This window comes from Astyanax mexicanus, unplaced genomic scaffold, assembly GCF_023375975.1.
Source record: "Astyanax mexicanus isolate ESR-SI-001 unplaced genomic scaffold, AstMex3_surface scaffold_47, whole genome shotgun sequence".
Classification (NCBI taxonomy): domain Eukaryota; kingdom Metazoa; phylum Chordata; class Actinopteri; order Characiformes; family Acestrorhamphidae; genus Astyanax; species Astyanax mexicanus.
The window spans coordinates 342,501-359,999 of record NW_026040057.1 but is presented as its reverse complement, the minus strand read 5'-3'; the positions used below and the strand labels follow the sequence as shown (position 1 = coordinate 359,999).

General features: G+C 41.7%; 1 protein-coding gene, 1 long non-coding RNA gene and 21 other non-coding genes across 25 annotated transcripts; 2 read left to right on the top strand and 21 right to left on the bottom strand.

Moving 5' to 3' along the window:
- Positions 1-1,713: 1,713 nt before the first annotated feature.
- LOC125796840 (uncharacterized) lies at positions 1,714-6,157 on the bottom strand. 3 transcript variants are annotated; one of them, XR_007435745.1, is made up of 6 exons: positions 3,914-6,157; positions 3,710-3,790; positions 3,425-3,605; positions 3,302-3,343; positions 3,173-3,223; positions 1,714-2,914 (listed from the first exon to the last, which is right to left on the bottom strand). It is a non-coding gene; the product is annotated as an uncharacterized LOC125796840 (long non-coding RNA). The 3 variants fall into 3 exon arrangements; XR_007435746.1 differs by having other exon boundaries at positions 3,710-3,952; positions 4,051-6,157; XR_007435744.1 differs by having other exon boundaries at positions 3,710-6,157.
- On the top strand, positions 5,344-5,415 carry trnae-uuc (transfer RNA glutamic acid (anticodon UUC)). Its single transcript has one exon. It is a non-coding gene; the product is annotated as a tRNA-Glu (tRNA).
- Positions 6,158-6,184: 27 nt separating the features above from the next.
- LOC125797413 (5S ribosomal RNA) lies at positions 6,185-6,303 on the bottom strand. The gene has a single exon (XR_007436258.1). It is a non-coding gene; the product is annotated as a 5S ribosomal RNA (ribosomal RNA).
- A 109-nt stretch (positions 6,304-6,412) lies between these two features.
- On the bottom strand, positions 6,413-6,531 carry LOC125797237 (5S ribosomal RNA). The gene has a single exon (XR_007436082.1). It is a non-coding gene; the product is annotated as a 5S ribosomal RNA (ribosomal RNA).
- Positions 6,532-6,641: 110 nt separating this feature from the next.
- Positions 6,642-6,760, bottom strand: LOC125797236 (5S ribosomal RNA). Its single transcript, XR_007436081.1, has one exon. It is a non-coding gene; the product is annotated as a 5S ribosomal RNA (ribosomal RNA).
- Positions 6,761-6,870: 110 nt separating this feature from the next.
- On the bottom strand, positions 6,871-6,989 carry LOC125797235 (5S ribosomal RNA). The gene has a single exon (XR_007436080.1). It is a non-coding gene; the product is annotated as a 5S ribosomal RNA (ribosomal RNA).
- Positions 6,990-7,099: 110 nt separating this feature from the next.
- Positions 7,100-7,218, bottom strand: LOC125797234 (5S ribosomal RNA). Its single transcript, XR_007436079.1, has one exon. It is a non-coding gene; the product is annotated as a 5S ribosomal RNA (ribosomal RNA).
- Positions 7,219-7,328: 110 nt separating this feature from the next.
- LOC125797233 (5S ribosomal RNA) lies at positions 7,329-7,447 on the bottom strand. The gene has a single exon (XR_007436078.1). It is a non-coding gene; the product is annotated as a 5S ribosomal RNA (ribosomal RNA).
- A 110-nt stretch (positions 7,448-7,557) lies between these two features.
- Positions 7,558-7,676, bottom strand: LOC125797232 (5S ribosomal RNA). The gene has a single exon (XR_007436077.1). It is a non-coding gene; the product is annotated as a 5S ribosomal RNA (ribosomal RNA).
- A 110-nt stretch (positions 7,677-7,786) lies between these two features.
- LOC125797231 (5S ribosomal RNA) lies at positions 7,787-7,905 on the bottom strand. The gene has a single exon (XR_007436076.1). It is a non-coding gene; the product is annotated as a 5S ribosomal RNA (ribosomal RNA).
- A 110-nt stretch (positions 7,906-8,015) lies between these two features.
- Positions 8,016-8,134, bottom strand: LOC125797229 (5S ribosomal RNA). The gene has a single exon (XR_007436073.1). It is a non-coding gene; the product is annotated as a 5S ribosomal RNA (ribosomal RNA).
- A 110-nt stretch (positions 8,135-8,244) lies between these two features.
- LOC125797228 (5S ribosomal RNA) lies at positions 8,245-8,363 on the bottom strand. Its single transcript, XR_007436072.1, has one exon. It is a non-coding gene; the product is annotated as a 5S ribosomal RNA (ribosomal RNA).
- A 110-nt stretch (positions 8,364-8,473) lies between these two features.
- On the bottom strand, positions 8,474-8,592 carry LOC125797227 (5S ribosomal RNA). Its single transcript, XR_007436071.1, has one exon. It is a non-coding gene; the product is annotated as a 5S ribosomal RNA (ribosomal RNA).
- A 110-nt stretch (positions 8,593-8,702) lies between these two features.
- LOC125797226 (5S ribosomal RNA) lies at positions 8,703-8,821 on the bottom strand. The gene has a single exon (XR_007436070.1). It is a non-coding gene; the product is annotated as a 5S ribosomal RNA (ribosomal RNA).
- A 110-nt stretch (positions 8,822-8,931) lies between these two features.
- Positions 8,932-9,050, bottom strand: LOC125797225 (5S ribosomal RNA). Its single transcript, XR_007436068.1, has one exon. It is a non-coding gene; the product is annotated as a 5S ribosomal RNA (ribosomal RNA).
- A 110-nt stretch (positions 9,051-9,160) lies between these two features.
- Positions 9,161-9,279, bottom strand: LOC125796891 (5S ribosomal RNA). Its single transcript, XR_007435797.1, has one exon. It is a non-coding gene; the product is annotated as a 5S ribosomal RNA (ribosomal RNA).
- Positions 9,280-9,389: 110 nt separating this feature from the next.
- On the bottom strand, positions 9,390-9,508 carry LOC125797374 (5S ribosomal RNA). Its single transcript, XR_007436219.1, has one exon. It is a non-coding gene; the product is annotated as a 5S ribosomal RNA (ribosomal RNA).
- A 110-nt stretch (positions 9,509-9,618) lies between these two features.
- LOC125797224 (5S ribosomal RNA) lies at positions 9,619-9,737 on the bottom strand. Its single transcript, XR_007436067.1, has one exon. It is a non-coding gene; the product is annotated as a 5S ribosomal RNA (ribosomal RNA).
- A 110-nt stretch (positions 9,738-9,847) lies between these two features.
- On the bottom strand, positions 9,848-9,966 carry LOC125797322 (5S ribosomal RNA). The gene has a single exon (XR_007436167.1). It is a non-coding gene; the product is annotated as a 5S ribosomal RNA (ribosomal RNA).
- Positions 9,967-10,076: 110 nt separating this feature from the next.
- On the bottom strand, positions 10,077-10,195 carry LOC125797223 (5S ribosomal RNA). The gene has a single exon (XR_007436066.1). It is a non-coding gene; the product is annotated as a 5S ribosomal RNA (ribosomal RNA).
- Positions 10,196-10,269: 74 nt separating this feature from the next.
- On the top strand, positions 10,270-14,255 carry zgc:161969 (uncharacterized protein LOC569044 homolog). Its single transcript, XM_049473857.1, has 2 exons — positions 10,270-12,040; positions 13,752-14,255. Exons 1-2 carry the CDS (start codon positions 10,628-10,630, stop codon positions 14,253-14,255), a joined length of 1,917 nt encoding a protein of 638 aa, XP_049329814.1. The 5' UTR covers positions 10,270-10,627.
- Positions 14,256-15,010: 755 nt separating this feature from the next.
- LOC125797222 (5S ribosomal RNA) lies at positions 15,011-15,129 on the bottom strand. Its single transcript, XR_007436065.1, has one exon. It is a non-coding gene; the product is annotated as a 5S ribosomal RNA (ribosomal RNA).
- Positions 15,130-17,281: 2,152 nt separating this feature from the next.
- Positions 17,282-17,400, bottom strand: LOC125797384 (5S ribosomal RNA). The gene has a single exon (XR_007436229.1). It is a non-coding gene; the product is annotated as a 5S ribosomal RNA (ribosomal RNA).
- Positions 17,401-17,499: the final 99 nt, after the last annotated feature.

Here is a 17,499-nt window from a genome sequence, read left to right as displayed (position 1 = left end):
AGGCAGGAAGTTGGTTCTAAAGATTTTCAAACATACGCTAGCTATGGTGATGCACTTGAACGGATCTACACCCGTGCTACTCAGTATCTCATTCCTGAAAGCCATGCACCCCATTCTGAGTATGAGAACATCATTTTGACAATAAGCAACCAACTCTTGCTTAAAGTCAAAGACCTTTCCGTCGAGTGTTTTGTACCACTCAAAAAATTCGTCTCTCTCTTTTGACATCATGCTATCTACACCGTAAAACTCGGGATGTGGATATGGACCTACATAGTTTTGATTTTTTTGGGTATTCCAGAAGTGCGGAAAATACCCCTTTTTTTCAGCCGTGAATCCCATAGCCTTGGGAATTGCGCTAAGTTTCATGGGCAGAAACGAGAGACTGTCGATGTATCTCTGATCAAACTTTTTATCTTCAAAGCACAAGATTTTACCACCTTGTGCTATGAGGCAAGGCGTAACACCTACGACTAAACGGTTCAACAGTATATAGGAATCGTACCCTCTAGCGTTGTGGGCTATAAAAGTATAACCTTTGTATTTGTTCCTCCGAAACTTTTTGAAAAATGCGGAAACACAATCGGTACCTTCAGCAGACCAAACATTACCTTTAAAATCAATGCAACATATATAGTTTGCTACGTGGTACCCCGTCTCCTGATTAGATTCAAAATCATAAAAGATGTACTTTTCATCCGACTGTTCTCGTTTTAAAGGTTGCATAAAACATTGATGATCAAAGTTAGACTCAATTTTAGCGCCGCAGTGTCTACATAGGGCTTTACGACACTCGTGTTTTTTTGAACCACGATCCTGCAATGTGTTGCACCCGGTACAGTAGAACCTAGTTTTACACAAAGATTCATCCGTACCATTCTGAGATTTATGCTTTTGAAAACAATACTGGGATCTACAGATCCTCAGACAGTCTTTGCACTGTACAGTTTGCTTAGCACGTTTGGGACATTCGCTGTCGAGACACACGTTGCAGTGGTAATCACATTTATGATGTTTCTTATCGTTAAATCCTGCATAACAGTAAGAACATACGTACGTTGTACCTAGTACAGCTTTGAGGTTTTTCACTCCATAATAATGATTCTCGTGCAAAAACAGAAACAAGGTTTTGCTGTGGGGTGTTTTGGTAGTCTGAAAAAAAGAATACCCTTTTTTGACCTTGGTGGTTCGGAACAACACTACAATTTTGCAATTCAACTTTTGCTCAAATCGTGTAATGTCTGCAAAGCTAACCGTATCATTTACAGATAATCCTACATCAGATTGTAATTGTCTCGCGTTTTGTTCTATTTGATAATCACTTTGTTCCGGATTCAGCAATTTGGAAACGCTTAAAGCAAAACAAAGGTTGTCACGGTTATCAAAAACGTATAGATGTCTAATTTTTTGTTGTACAACGTCAGAATTGAACATCTTGGACATACTATTGCGTGTACCACCATGTGGTGCATGTACAATTCGAATCACCAGTTCTATAGTTTCGTCAGAAAGTATTTCAAACCTACTCTGTATCGATTTTTCTATCATGGTCAGAATCGAATCGAGTTCTATGTTACCGTTGATTACCTCAACACGAGATGAAACATTGAGAGATTCGCCTTGTATTTCAACATGAACTACGTCACGTGGGCCTACTTTATCGTTCCCAACTTCAAGCATGCGGTTTAAAACCTCCAACACACAGCTGTAAAAATCCCCAAATGAATCAACGTTTCCTAATGAGGAAAAGTTTATCCTCCGTCTAATTTCTGTTGTATTGAAGTTGTCTATACGATTTATAACTATGTTTGGATCTAAAACATGTCCGGGTTGATCATCTCTCCCAAATCCCATTTGCTCTCCCTCACTCACACTAGGCATCTGATGTATTTCCGGCTGTTGCTCATTACAGCTGTTGGGTGTATGGATATCCTCCATTTCATCAGTAGATGGAGAAGGGCTATTTGAAACATTCTCGTTAACAGGACTACTTGGTAAAATGTGTGAATCCTGACCCATGTTTGCAAGAATTTCATTTAATCTCAAGAGACTCTGGTTTAGTTGTTGTAATAATTCCTGAGATGTTTCAAACGAATCATTTATAGGGGATGGTACAGTGGCGACACAAGGTTGTGGTTCTGTCATGCTTTCATTCATCTCATTTATCATTTCCATTAGAAAAGGGTTCAGAGCTGTGCATGTGTTGTGCTGCGTTAGAGCGGTTTGAATGATGGATAGATTTTCTGACATATTTTCAAGATTAGAAGCTAATTCATGATCCCTGTGTTCATCAATAGACCCCAATCTTTCGTTAACCTCATTAATCTCATTTACCATTTCTAACAGAAAAGGGTTCAGAGTTGGGTTGTGTTCTATTAATGCATTTTGTATGTTGGTTAAGCATTCGCTTAATCCCGAAAACAAATTGTATGGTGTTTCTGATGTATTTTCTAGATTAGATACAATTTCAGAGCTGTGTTCATTATTAGAAGTCAACCTTTCATTACTACCATTAATCTCATTAACCATTTCTAACAGAAAAGGGTTCAGAGCTGTGTTGTGTTCTACATGATTTGTTTGTAGGTTTGAGGTACTTGGTTCACTGATTAATGAATGTGGGTTATTGTTTGTTTCATTTGAATAAGGCGAGTTGTTGGATTTTTTTAGCTTTATTCTTATTTAACAAAGAATCACAACCGGGGCGTTTCTGCGACATTATTATCTATATCATCAACACAATGTCTAACCAAGAGCATTACACGTTCTGTAAACAAAGGTATAGCCGACCTATAATCCTCCCGTGATCTGCTTGCAGCTGCACGTTCCAGCCTCCGTAGCGAAATCTCCACGGCCCTTTTCAGATATCGAAAGTCGTACAGGTCGTCCAGTTCGCATTCTTCTTGTTGTTGGAGATCTGTAATACAAAAAAAAAAAAAAAAAAAAAATTAGAATTATTATTGCTGTATGCATGAGTGTGTGTGTGTGTGTGTGTGGGACTGTTGAAGAACAGTAGCCATGGGCCCCCAGGGGTGGGGGCTATGGGTGGAGTGTGTGTGTGTGTGTGTGTGTGTGTGTGTGGGACTGTTGAAGAACAGGAGCCATGGGCCCCAGGGGTGGGGGCTATGGGTGGAGTGTGTGTGTGTGTGTGTTTCTGTATGTGTGTGTTTCTCACCAGAATTAACATCATCAAATTGTAGATTGTCAGACAATCCCGGACTGTTTCCTATCGAAAAAAAGATTTCAATTAGCGCACGTTATTTAACAAAGGATAATTATTACATAATTTCAAAATTTGACTCACTAGGTGTAGTTGGTCGGTAATCATTTGATTGTTGACTTGTCACTGTGGAAGGAAAAGAGAAAACATGTTTTACTTTTTTCGCCATTCCCTGTAAGAGTAAACCTGTGTGTATAAGTTTCTTACCAGAATTAACATCATCAAATTGTAGATTGTCAGACGCTGATGGGCTGTAACTGTTTTCTAATGAACAGAAATCACATGAGTTAGAATATTTTAAATTAAATATTTACATATATTACATATTTCATTAAGTTTCACTCACCGTGAATGGTTAATCCGTAGTTACTAGGTTCCGGATGAAAAGCTATAGAAAATATAAATAAACATTTGAGTTTCATATTGAAGGAAACAAATCATCATGTTTGAAATTAAATAATTATTTTTAATCAAAAAGTAATAAAAACTTACTTTGAAATGGATGATATAGCACACTTTCGTCTGTCACAGCATCACAGTCTGTCACAGTTTCAACAATGAAACATTCTGATCCTAAAATAAAATAAAAGATGAATGTATATACTACATATTTCATATATTACGTAGAAAAGTAGTCTTAAATATCACTTACATTTGATTTTGCATAGGATACATAGAACAATGTTAACTACTCACATTAATTAAGCTGAAAGATGAGTGATTCCTATTAAATTCCTATTAAACCATAAGAAACAGTCATTTAACTACTTAAAGGTAATTTTAATAAAAGTAATATATTGTGATAATTTCATATTAAAAGTTTTTTCTCTCACCAAAGTCCATATTGCGGTTGAAATCAAGGAGCGTCAAAGTGTTTGAGGTCTTCAAGCGTCTGTGTTGTCTCCAGAATGTAAATTGTGGATTACCAACGGGTTTTTTATACAGTGATTTTGATTGATGACCTCAGGTTATGACATCACAGAAAAGAGTGGGAGGTGTGTGGTGTGTGTGAGTTTGTGTGTGTGTGTGTGTTTCATTTTTTTTTTTTTTTAACAAAGGATTCAAAACATCAAAAGACACTGCTCTGTTTTAAATTTTGCTGATCTGATCAGAACATTCATTAAAAAACAATAGACTGAGGATTGTAAACCAATCCTGGGTAAATGGTTTACTGCATTTACCCCCGGCTGTTGAATCATCAATAGTCTATACTCTGTTGGGAGTCTGGAATCCCTTTTAGCCAGTTGCACATGAAGCAACATGTGAGAATCAAACAATGGGCTAGCTCACTAGTTCCTTTACCCATCAATACACTGATTGATCTAACTAATTCATATCTTACTCTCAGGAAACCGCCACCCTCCCGCCCCTTAACTCCACCAGCAACCACTTACCTCTCTTTAGACTCAAGGAGTGGGGTAAGCATCTCAACTCACTTGAAAGAGAGGTAATTTAGCTAAAGTATAGAAAAGTATAGGCTAAAAAAGTATTAAAATGTAATATAAAAGTTTAATGTTTAAGAATATAATTAATGTTGGTTTTGTATGTTTGACAATAATCAGAAAATCTATTTGTTCATATAGAACAGACTGTCAATTATTGCGAAGTAGACACGATTCATTCTTTTAAAGTCTTCTGAATTAAAAACAACCTGGAAATCGCACGAGTGCAGGTCATTTTCAATTGCATAGCATTTTAAATCTTGAATGACACTGAGGCTTACATTACATCCGAGGCTTGTCATAACCGGCGCGAGATTAAAACGCCTAGACTTTCCTGTATTCAGAGGTTTCCAAATTAAATTCATGTTCTCCTGAAAAAAATGGGCTGCATTCTGTATTTCTGTAATTGACGTAGGCATTAAAAACAGAGCAGTGTCTTCTGAAGCTAAACCATTCTATATGGTTCAAAGTAAAACGAGCTGAGGCATCATCGTATCTATCCGTTTTTCCGACGTACATAGCAACGCTATATATATCCTTAAGAAAAACATATCCGAAGTAAGTTCCATCTGACAAACGCCAGACTTGAGTCTTGAGCGCTCCTTGAGCGATTGGTTCAGGAATGCTCTCCATTGTTCGGTACCTTTTTAGATTCTCGTCATCGTGCTCTTCTTCTACAGATCCTCCCATATGGTCTAACGCGTAGGATTTCTGGCTTTCATCCAGACGGTCCGGGTTCGAATCCCGGTATGGGAAGCTTTGGTTTTCAGCAACCTCAGAAACACAAGCCATTGCTCCGTTCTCTCGGTCCTTCACACATCTCGCTAACTCTTAAATACACATTTCACTCGCAGGCTTGCTGTGATTGCTCCATAGGAATAACAACCTTATTGGTCAATACTTTTGGCGGGAATTTTTGTTTGACCAATCAGGACAATCTGAATAATGATGGGGGCGGGGCTGGGCGGGACGGGAAGAGGTGGGGATGGGGCAGGAAGGGCGGAGGGATGGGCGGGGCGGTGTGTCACCATGGTTTAAATTACCTCATATCCAAAACATGAATGACGAATGGCAGGGGTAATTACAGATGATTGAAAACATAATTACCGGAGACTCGTAGTCATTGATATCAGAAAAATAATTAAGAGAGTTCAAGGGTCAGGGGATCTGAGGGGTCAATGGTAATTACAGATGATTGAAAACATAATTAATAACTGACAGCATCATAGGGTGATCTGAGGGGTCAAATGTCACATTCCAGAAAAGGAGGCACGGGGTGTGGGGAGGGGTCAAAGGGCACATGGCAAAGGTCAAAAGTAATTACAGATGATTGAAAACATAATTAATAACTGACAGCATCATAGGGTGATCTGAGGGGTCAAAGGTCACATTCCAGAAAAGGAGGCATGTGCTGTGGGGGAGGGGTCAAAGGGCACCTAGCAAAGGTCAAAAGGTCACCTGTCAAAAAGTTTGATTGACAGTGCCCCTTATTATCTCTCTCATGGTCATAAATCAAGAGGGGAAAAGCTTACAGCACCTGGTATTCCCAGGTGGTCTCCCATCCAAGTACTAACCAGGCCAAACCCCGCTTAGCTTCCGAGATCAGACGAGATCAGGCGTTCTCAGGGTAGTGTGACCGTAAGCGATTGCAGAACTCTCATCAAGACTATTTATGTGACTTCATCTATGTTGGGTTTCAGATAACACTCTAGTAACGTATAACAAGACCATGGTCATAAATCAAGAGGGGAAAAGCTTACAGCACCTGGTATTCCCAGGTGGTCTCCCATCCAAGTACTAACCAGGCCAAACCCTGCTTAGCTTCCGAGATCAGACGAGATCGGGCGTTCTCAGGGTAGTGTGACCGTAAGCCATTGCAGAGCTCTCATCAAGACTACTTATGCGACTTCATCTATGTTGGGTTTCAGATTACAAACTAGTAATATATAACAAGACCGTGGTAATGGAAGCAAGAGGGGAAAAGCTTACAGCACCTGGTATTCCCAGGTGGTCTCCCATCCAAGTACTAACCAGGCCAAACCCTGCTTAGCTTCCGAGATCAGACGAGATCGGGCGTTCTCAGGGTAGTGTGACCGTAAGCCATTGCAGAGCTCTCATCAAGACTACTTATGCGACTTCATCTATGTTGGGTTTCAGATAACAAACTAGTAATGTATAACAAGACCATGGTAATGGAAGCAAGAGGGGAAAAGCTTACAGCACCTGGTATTCCCAGGTGGTCTCCCATCCAAGTACTAACCAGGCCAAACCCTGCTTAGCTTCCGAGATCAGACGAGATCGGGCGTTCTCAGGGTAGTGTGACCGTAAGCCATTGCAGAGCTCTCATCAAGACTTCTTATGCAACTTCATCTATGTTGGGTTTCAGATAACAAACTAGTAATGTATAACAAGACCATGGTAATGGAAGCAAGAGGGGAAAAGCTTACAGCACCTGGTATTCCCAGGTGGTCTCCCATCCAAGTACTAACCAGGCCAAACCCTGCTTAGCTTCCGAGATCAGACGAGATCGGGCGTTCTCAGGGTAGTGTGACCGTAAGCCATTGCAGAGCTCTCATCAAGACTACTTATGCAACTTCATCTATGTTGGGTTTCAGATAACAAACTAGTAATGTATAACAAGACCATGGTAATGGAAGCAAGAGGGGAAAAGCTTACAGCACCTGGTATTCCCAGGTGGTCTCCCATCCAAGTACTAACCAGGCCAAACCCTGCTTAGCTTCCGAGATCAGACGAGATCGGGCGTTCTCAGGGTAGTGTGACCGTAAGCCATTGCAGAGCTCTCATCAAGACTACTTATGCAACTTCATCTATGTTGGGTTTCAGATAACAAACTAGTAATGTATAACAAGACCATGGTAATGGAAGCAAGAGGGGAAAAGCTTACAGCACCTGGTATTCCCAGGTGGTCTCCCATCCAAGTACTAACCAGGCCAAACCCTGCTTAGCTTCCGAGATCAGACGAGATCGGGCGTTCTCAGGGTAGTGTGACCGTAAGCCATTGCAGAGCTCTCATCAAGACTACTTATGCAACTTCATCTATGTTGGGTTTCAGATAACAAACTAGTAATGTATAACAAGACCATGGTAATGGAAGCAAGAGGGGAAAAGCTTACAGCACCTGGTATTCCCAGGTGGTCTCCCATCCAAGTACTAACCAGGCCAAACCCTGCTTAGCTTCCGAGATCAGACGAGATCGGGCGTTCTCAGGGTAGTGTGACCGTAAGCCATTGCAGAGCTCTCATCAAGACTACTTATGCAACTTCATCTATGTTGGGTTTCAGATAACAAACTAGTAATGTATAACAAGACCATGGTAATGGAAGCAAGAGGGGAAAAGCTTACAGCACCTGGTATTCCCAGGTGGTCTCCCATCCAAGTACTAACCAGGCCAAACCCTGCTTAGCTTCCGAGATCAGACGAGATCGGGCGTTCTCAGGGTAGTGTGACCGTAAGCCATTGCAGAGCTCTCATCAAGACTACTTATGCAACTTCATCTATGTTGGGTTTGAGATAAGAAACTAGTAATGTATAACAAGACCATGGTAATGGAAGCAAGAGGGGAAAAGCTTACAGCACCTGGTATTCCCAGGTGGTCTCCCATCCAAGTACTAACCAGGCCAAACCCTGCTTAGCTTCCGAGATCAGACGAGATCGGGCGTTCTCAGGGTAGTGTGACCGTAAGCCATTGCAGAGCTCTCATCAAGACTACTTATGCAACTTCATCTATGTTGGGTTTCAGATAACAAACTAGTAATGTATAACAAGACCATGGTAATGGAAGCAAGAGGGGAAAAGCTTACAGCACCTGGTATTCCCAGGTGGTCTCCCATCCAAGTACTAACCAGGCCAAACCCTGCTTAGCTTCCGAGATCAGACGAGATCGGGCGTTCTCAGGGTAGTGTGACCGTAAGCCATTGCAGAGCTCTCATCAAGACTACTTATGCAACTTCATCTATGTTGGGTTTCAGATAACAAACTAGTAATGTATAACAAGACCATGGTAATGGAAGCAAGAGGGGAAAAGCTTACAGCACCTGGTATTCCCAGGTGGTCTCCCATCCAAGTACTAACCAGGCCAAACCCTGCTTAGCTTCCGAGATCAGACGAGATCGGGCGTTCTCAGGGTAGTGTGACCGTAAGCCATTGCAGAGCTCTCATCAAGACTACTTATGCAACTTCATCTATGTTGGGTTTCAGATAACAAACTAGTAATGTATAACAAGACCATGGTAATGGAAGCAAGAGGGGAAAAGCTTACAGCACCTGGTATTCCCAGGTGGTCTCCCATCCAAGTACTAACCAGGCCAAACCCTGCTTAGCTTCCGAGATCAGACGAGATCGGGCGTTCTCAGGGTAGTGTGACCGTAAGCCATTGCAGAGCAATCATCAAGACTACTTATGCAACTTCATCTATGTTGGGTTTCAGATAACAAACTAGTAATGTATAACAAGACCATGGTAATGGAAGCAAGAGGGGAAAAGCTTGCAGCACCTGGTATTCCCAGGTGGTCTCCCATCCAAGTACTAACCAGGCCAAACCCTCCTTAGCTTCCGAGATCAGACGAGATCGGGCGTTCTCAGGGTAGTGTGACCGTAAGCCATTGCAGAGCTCTCATCAAGACTACTTATGCAACTTCATCTATGTTGTGTTTCAGATAACAAACTAGTAATGTATAACAAGACCATGGTAATGGAAGCAAGAGGGGAAAAGTTTACAGCACCTGGTATTCCCAGGTGGTCTCCCATCCAAGTACTAACCAGGCCAAACCCTGCTTAGCTTCCGAGATCAGACGAGATCGGGCGTTCTCAGGGTAGTGTGACCGTAAGCCATTGCAGAGCTCTCATCAAGACTACTTATGCAACTTCATCTATGTTGGGTTTCAGATAACAAACTAGTAATGTATAACAAGACCATGGTAATGGAAGCAAGAGGGGAAAAGCTTACAGCACCTGGTATTCCCAGGTGGTCTCCCATCCAAGTACTAACCAGGCCAAACCCTGCTTAGCTTCCGAGATCAGACGAGATCGGGCGTTCTCAGGGTAGTGTGACCGTAAGCCATTGCAGAGCTCTCATCAAGACTACTTATGCAACTTCATCTATGTTGGGTTTCAGATAACAAACTAGTAATGTATAACAAGACCATGGTAATGGAAGCAAGAGGGGAAAAGCTTACAGCACCTGGTATTCCCAGGTGGTCTCCCATCCAAGTACTAACCAGGCCAAACCCTGCTTAGCTTCCGAGATCAGACGAGATCGGGCGTTCTCAGAGTAGTGTGACCGTAAGCCATTGCAGAGCTCTCATCAAGACTACTTATGCAACTTCATCTATGTTGGGTTTCAGATAACAAACTAGTAATGTATAACAAGACCATGGTAATGGAAGCAAGAGGGGAAAAGCTTACAGCACCTGGTATTCCCAGGTGGTCTCCCATCCAAGTACTAACCAGGCCAAACCCTGCTTAGCTTCCGAGATCAGACGAGATCGGGCGTTCTCAGGGTAGTGTGACCGTAAGCCATTGCATAGCTCTCATCAAGACTACTTATGCAACTTCATCTATGTTGGGTTTCAGATAACAAACTAGCAGTGTTGGGAATAACGGCGTTATAATTAACGGCGTTACTAACGCCGTTACTTTTTTCAGTAACGAGTAATCTAACTAATTACTCTGACTGTAACTATAACGCCGTTACCATTTCTGACACCCCGTTACTGCACGTTACTTTAGCCACTCTATGAACTTTTTTTTTTTGCTTCGCGCATACAGACAAAGGCGCAAGTGTGTGTGTGTGTGTGTGTGTTTGTGTGTCAGGGAAGGGAAGAGTGAAATAACCGCCTAAGCAATGATTGGCTAAGGAAGATTACATCTTCAGCCAATCAGAGAAAATAGGTGGGTGGGTGATTAGATCGCATGCGTAGTGGCGGGTGTTTTCAGTGCATAGCGAGAGATGGCGAGTGAGGAGGACTCCAGCGGCAAAACAGCCTTTTCCAGATGGAAATACAGGCAGTATTTCAAACTCACTGAGGTGAAAGGTAAAAATGTGCACGTCAAGTGCACATTATGTCCCCGAACGAAAACTTTGTCTACGTCTTGTGTAAGCAACTCCAACTTGATGAAACACCTGTCGACGGCTCACGCTTCGATCAAACTTGTGGCCCAAGAATATACAGGTAATACGGCTAGTGTTGACGAAGGGTCCGCTAACAAGGAAGGACCCCCCCCATGCAAGCAACAAAAGCTTGACTTTAGTGCATCGGCTCCTCAGAAACTATCTCAGAGAGAGCTCAATGGCTTGATAGGAGCATACATTGTGGAAAACATGCTTTCGATATCAACAGTGGAGTCAGATTCCTTCAGGGCGTTGATAGGCAAAATCCCAAGAAAAGGAGGCGCCGGTCCACCTTGTAGAAAGACGTTTTCAAAATACATTGATGCCGAATATTCTAAAATGAATTCTGAGCTAAAAAAAGAATTCGAACAGCTGGAATACTTGGCAACTACTGCAGATATATGGACTGCACATAACAAAAGCTACCTGGGCGTAACTGCACACTGGATGCATCCAGCAAACTTTCAACGAAAAAAAGCTGCCCTGGCATGCCGACGGTTCAAGGGCCGTCATACACACGAGAGCATTGCCATAGAACTTGACAACATCCACTCGTCATTTGGCATTTCGCACAAAATAACAGCAACTGTCACTGACAATGGCTCGAATTTCGTTAAGGCTTTTAAGAGGTATCAGTCAGTTGAGGAGGATGACTCTGTGGATGAGGAAGATGACGAGGTTACTTTTGTTGACATGAATGATGCCTTGCAAAGCCGTGTTGATGAGGATGATGATGTGATTAATTTACCACCACACTACAGGTGTGCATCACACATACTGAACCTTGTGTCATGTTCTGACATTGAAAAGTGGATTCTCTCCAGACCAGAGAAGGCAGTTTACAGGAGTGCAACTGCAAAATGCACAGCCTTGTGGAATAAGGCCAGCCGTTCCACAGTGGCTGCAGAGACAGTAGAGGATGTGGTTGCAAAGAAGCTGATAGTGCCTTGCAGTACCAGATGGAATTCTTTTTATGATGCTCTAGCTAGGATTTGCGAGATTTCCATAGTGGACTTAAACACCATCTCATCCAAGTTTGGCTCGAAAGCAATCACAGAAAAAGAGCATCAGTTCCTGAAGGAATATTGCATTGCGATGAAGCCACTGACAGTTGCCCTAGATATCCTACAGGGAGAGGACAACTGCTACCACGGCACACTGCTACCTACCCTGGAGACCTTGATGATGAAAACCCTTGAGCTGAAGAGAGCACTTCAAATACTTGTGGACCTTCCAGAGGCAATTGTGGAGGTAAGAACTACATTTCTGTGTAATACATCCATACACTTTGAAAATTAATAATATAGCAGAGATGCTCACAAGTCTTTCGGCACGAGTTCGAGTCAAGTCTCAATCTCTTCTGGCGAAAAAAAAGTCAAAGTATTACTCCGTGAGGCAAATAAGGCCTGCTCTTTAAAATAATAGAAAATGAATAACAATTTCTTTTATTAACCGAAAAATAAATATGAAATTGGAAAATAACCAGTTAAACTAAGCCTAATAAAATCTAATCTAACGAATTTTAAAAGATCAAAAACGAAAAACTTAGCAGAAGAGTATAGAACAATAAAGTAATATGCGCTTTCTCAACGTTTTGTTCTGCTGAACCGAGTGCTGGTATCGGAAAGAGTTCTGCATACTAGAGATTAGATTGTCTGCCTGAACGCAAGCCTGAACCCCAGCCTGTCTGACCCGCTGCATGAACTCGGGCCGGCCGAGAATTTCCACCGCTTTCCTCTGGCCCTGACAGGTTAGGCGAAAGAAAATGGTCTGTGTTTTAATGTAACAAATCACACTGTGATTTTTGTGATGTTTCACCAGTTACAGCTAATCTGCGCGTTTAAAGCTCAACACATGAATTAATCGGTGCGCTGCGCACCTTGCGTGCTCGCGGGGGATTTGGCGCGTCCGTCAAGCAAGATAATGGATAGTTTTGGGGGCAGAGAAGATGAAGTACAGCACGTTCATCTCAGATTTGTAGTTAAAAGGTTAGTTTTAATGCCCTACTAAATTAATGTGGATTTCAAGCTCGGCACGGGTCGTGCAGACCTTGCAGGATTTTTTCTGCCTACGGGCTGCATTTGACGGAAAGTCTAGCAGCTCCTCAGTCAGACAACAGTGTCAGCATATAAATCGCGTGCGTTTTCCTACAAGACAAACCATACAAAAGTGCACTCATGAACTCATTAAAGATCACACAGTGTCTGTCTGGCTTAAAATACTTAGGTACAGCTATTAAATGAATAAATCAACATTCATTAAAAGATCAGTGAGAAGTTCTGTATGCTAAATAACAAATAATCTAGCAACATGCTAGAAGCTAATAAGCTAATAACATTTCATAATAACAAAAAATAGAGATGAAATTGGACAATAACCAACTAAAGTGAGCTCAAAATGCTATAAGAAATATAATCTAACGAATTCCAAAATATAAAATCGAAATACTAAAAAAAAACCCTAAAAAACTAATATTACAAAAAAATGTATGCAAATATCCACAAGTAAATAAACTGGTCTGGGCGACTAAACCAAACAAAAAAAAACTAAGAAATTAACAAAAACAACAATTTAATAGCCACTAAAGTGGTATTTATCTCAAAGCAGCAGCTTAAAAACCAGAATATGCAGCAAAGACCAGCAGCACTGTTAGAGCAACACCTCTAGAACAGAAGGAGCAGCAGCAGCCTGACGGTTCTAGTGAAATAATTAAAATGTGAATACACAACAGAGTGCTGTACCACATAAAAACGGTCCATGGAAGCTAGTCCCACATTTCAGTTCCCCCAGTATTCAAATGCCAAAAATGGAGAAAAAAAACTTGGCAAATCTCTGTAATATAGTATATATTGTACTGGTAGTGTCTGTGTGTGTATGTGAAAGAGAGAGAGAGAGAGAGAGAGTGTGTGTGTATTTGTATAGACAGTCAGTCAATTTTTTTTTTTGCTTTATGTCATTTCAGGCAATTAAAGCAAGATTTACAGAGGTGCTGGACAGCGACAGTGCTCTCCTGGCTGCTGTGACTCTGCCCAGGTTCAAGTTACGTTGGCTGCGAACCCAAGAAAGAAAGGACAAGGCCAAAGCAGAACTGCTGGCGGTATGTTGTGCAAGTGTAAGAAATGAAGACCAGCAAAAAGGTACAAGCACTACCACACCCACATGTACCAACTCAACTGTTGAGGATGCATTCTTCTCCTTTGATGATGAGGACGACATATCTGCTACTGCAGAAAGTCAAGTCGCAGATTATTTGAAATCAGGAGCCCAAGGGATGGACTCACTTCATGGATTTCCTCTTATAAAGAGACTTTCCCTGAAGCATAATGCTGCCACTCCATCTAGTGCTCCAGTGGAGAGACTGTTTAGCCTGGGGAAGCTGGTCTTCACACCGAAGAGGAACAGACTCTCTGACCTCAAGTTTGAGAAGCTGCTTCTCCTACGATACAATCACTGGTTTACAGGCTAAAATTTTGACATGACTGGGTTGGGTGGGTGGATGGATGGAGAGAAAAATGCATGCATGTTTCTAAAGTTGGATTTAACAAACCCATGAACATTTTCATTTCAATTTAAAATGCACTCCTGTTAAGCTATTTACTTTCTTTAAGAAACAAAATTGGAGCACTTTATGTCCGTCTGTTTACTATGGTTGTGTACTAGTTCTGTTAAGTTAGCGTTGCAGTAAGTGAAAATTTGTTCAGGTTACTGTCTTTGCTTTGGTTAGACAACTGGGATGGCTGGGATAAATTATTGCACAGATGCAAAATGCATGTTTTGGACTTTTAGTTGGATTTAAGAAATCCATATACATTTTAGTTCAGTTTAAACAAGCCTTAAATTGTGTATATATTTTTTTTAAACACATTTTGAGAACTGTTGGTCCATCCGTTGTTGCTTACATTGAGTTCCAATAAATGCAAAGCTCTATGCAGGTACTTGTCTTTGCTCTCTGCACTCTATTCATCTGGCTTATGAAACACGCTCTGAGAAGGTGGGGGCTGGGGGGTGAGGTTTACGGGGCGAGTAAAACAAAAGTAACGCAATAGTTACTTTTACTGGTAACTAGTTACTTTTATAGTGGAGTAACTCAGTTACTAACTCAGTTACTTTTTCGGAGAAGTAACTAGTAACTATAACTAATTACTTTTTCAAAGTAACGTGCCCAACACTGCAAACTAGTAATGTATAACAAGACCATGGTAATGGAAGCAAGAGGGGAAAAGCTTACAGCACCTGGTATTCCCAGGTGGTCTCCCATCCAAGTACTAACCAGGCCAAACCCTGCTTAGCTTCCGAGATCAGACGAGATCGGGCGTTCTCAGGGTAGTGTGACCGTAAGCCATTGCAGAGCTCTCATCAAGACTACTTATGCAACTTCATCTATGTTGGGTTTCAGATAACAAACTAGTAATGTATAACAAGACCATGGTAATGGAAGCAAGAGGGGAATCAAATCAAATCAAATCAAATTTATTTGTATAGCGCTTTTTACAACAGGTGTTGGCACAAAGCAGCTTTACAGAAACATGATTACAGGACAAAGAATCAGGCAAAACATTACACATAGAAAATACAGAAAACAGAACCCCCAGTGAGCGCGGAGGCAAGGAAAAACTCCCTCAGAGCTGCAGGAGGAGGAAGAAACCTTGGGAGGACCAAGACTCACATTAAAGGGGGGACCATCCTACCACTGGTCAAACGGCTTTTAAATTAAAATTTAAAAAGTCTTTTATACATCCATATAGGTTTTATGTACTCAGGAGTGTAATAGCGCCACTAATGGCTTGGATGTAATCTGTAGTGGAGAGTAAGATGGTCGATGAGCAGCTGATCTGTGGTGGTGGTGGAGAAGAGCTGACTTCAGAAACTTCCATCAGTCTGGCCGGACAGGAGACGCGAGAGCCTGAGGGTCCAACATCGGTATCGGGTCAGACAGGTGGGCAGTCAGTAACTCGGAGGAAAGCAGAGAGATGGAATTAGTTTTGACTGGATTTATGCAAAACTGAGAATATTAAAACATTATCAGAATGTGGCAAATGACTCCGGCAGAACTGAATAAAACAGCCTAACTAAAGGCAGAGAGCCAGAAGGTAACATAGACATGGAGGCACCCTGAAACACTGGCATCCACCCACTCCACCGTCCACAAACCTGAGTGACCGTGTGCAGTGGGAGAACAACAGCACCAGCATCTCAGTTTACCACAATTCCCTCTGTCCATGAACCCCTGAATCTGCAGCCTTATCTAAAGGGAAAAACATTAATTACCAAAAGCTAAACTAAACAAGTAAGTTTTCAGTCTAGACTTAAAGATTGAGACTGTGTCTGAGTCCCGAACATATTCGGGGAGATTATTCCAGAGTTGAGGCGCTTTATAAGAGAAAGCTCTTCCTCCTGCAGAGCTCCTCTGAATTTTAGGCACTACTAATAAACCAGCACCCTGAGATCTGAGTAATCGCGGTGGTTCATTACAGGAGATGAGGTCTTGTAAATACTCAGGAGCGAGTCCGTGTAGGGCTTTATACGTTAACAGGAGAATTTTATAGTCTATGCGGAATTTGACTGGAAGCCAGTGCAGTGCTGATAGTACTGGACTAATATGGTCAAATTTTCTAGTTTTAGTAAGGACCCTGGCTGCAGCATTTTGAACTAGCTGAAGTTTATTTAAGTTACTGCCGGAACATCCAGACAGTAGCGCATTACAATAATCTAGCCTTGAGGTAATAAAGGCATGTACTAATTTTTCTGCGTCATGCAGTGATAGGGCATTTCTTAGCTTGGCAATATTACGGAGGTGTAGAAAAGCTGTTCTAGTAACATTAGATATGTGTTTATCGAATGCTAGATCTGAATCTATAATAACTCCAAGGTTTTTAGCTGCTGAACCAGGGGTGGCTGAGAAGTCAGCCAGATTTAGCATTAAGTCTGATAATTTATTTCTAGCAGCTTTGGGGCCTAATAGGAGAACTTCTGTTTTATCACTATTTAATAGGAGGAAGTTGTGCGACATCCATGATTTTACATCTTCTACACAATCCTCGATTTTCTTTAATCTCACTCTGTCATCAGGTTTGGCTGATATGAAGAGCTGCGTGTCATCCGCATAACAATGAAAATTCACATCATGTTTTCTAATAACTTTGCCCAGTGGGAGCATATATAATGTAAATAATAACGGTCCTAATATAGAGCCTTGTGGAATTCCATATCTTACCTTGGTATAACTGGAAGACATATCATTTATCCTCACAAACTGATAGCGATCGGTTAAGTACGATTTAAACCATGCTAAGGCAGTTCCGGTTACACCGACCATGTTCTCTAGTCTTTCTAAAAGGATAGTATGATCTATTGTATCAAAGGCTGCGCTCAGATCGAGAAGTACGAGTAAGGAAACACAGCCTTGGTCGGCGGCTATAAGTAGATCGTTTGTTATTCTAACTAAAGCTGTCTCAGTGCTATGATAAGGCCTAAATCCAGATCTCGGGGAAAAGCTTACAGCACCTGGTATTCCCAGGTGGTCTCCCATCCAAGTACTAACCAGGCCAAACCCTGCTTAGCTTCCGAGATCAGACGAGATCGGGCGTTCTCAGGGTAGTGTGCCCGTAAGCCATTGCAGAGCTCTCATCAAGACTACTTATGCAACTTCATCTATGTTGGGTTTCAGATAACAAACTAGTAATGTATAACAAGACCATGGTAATGGAAGC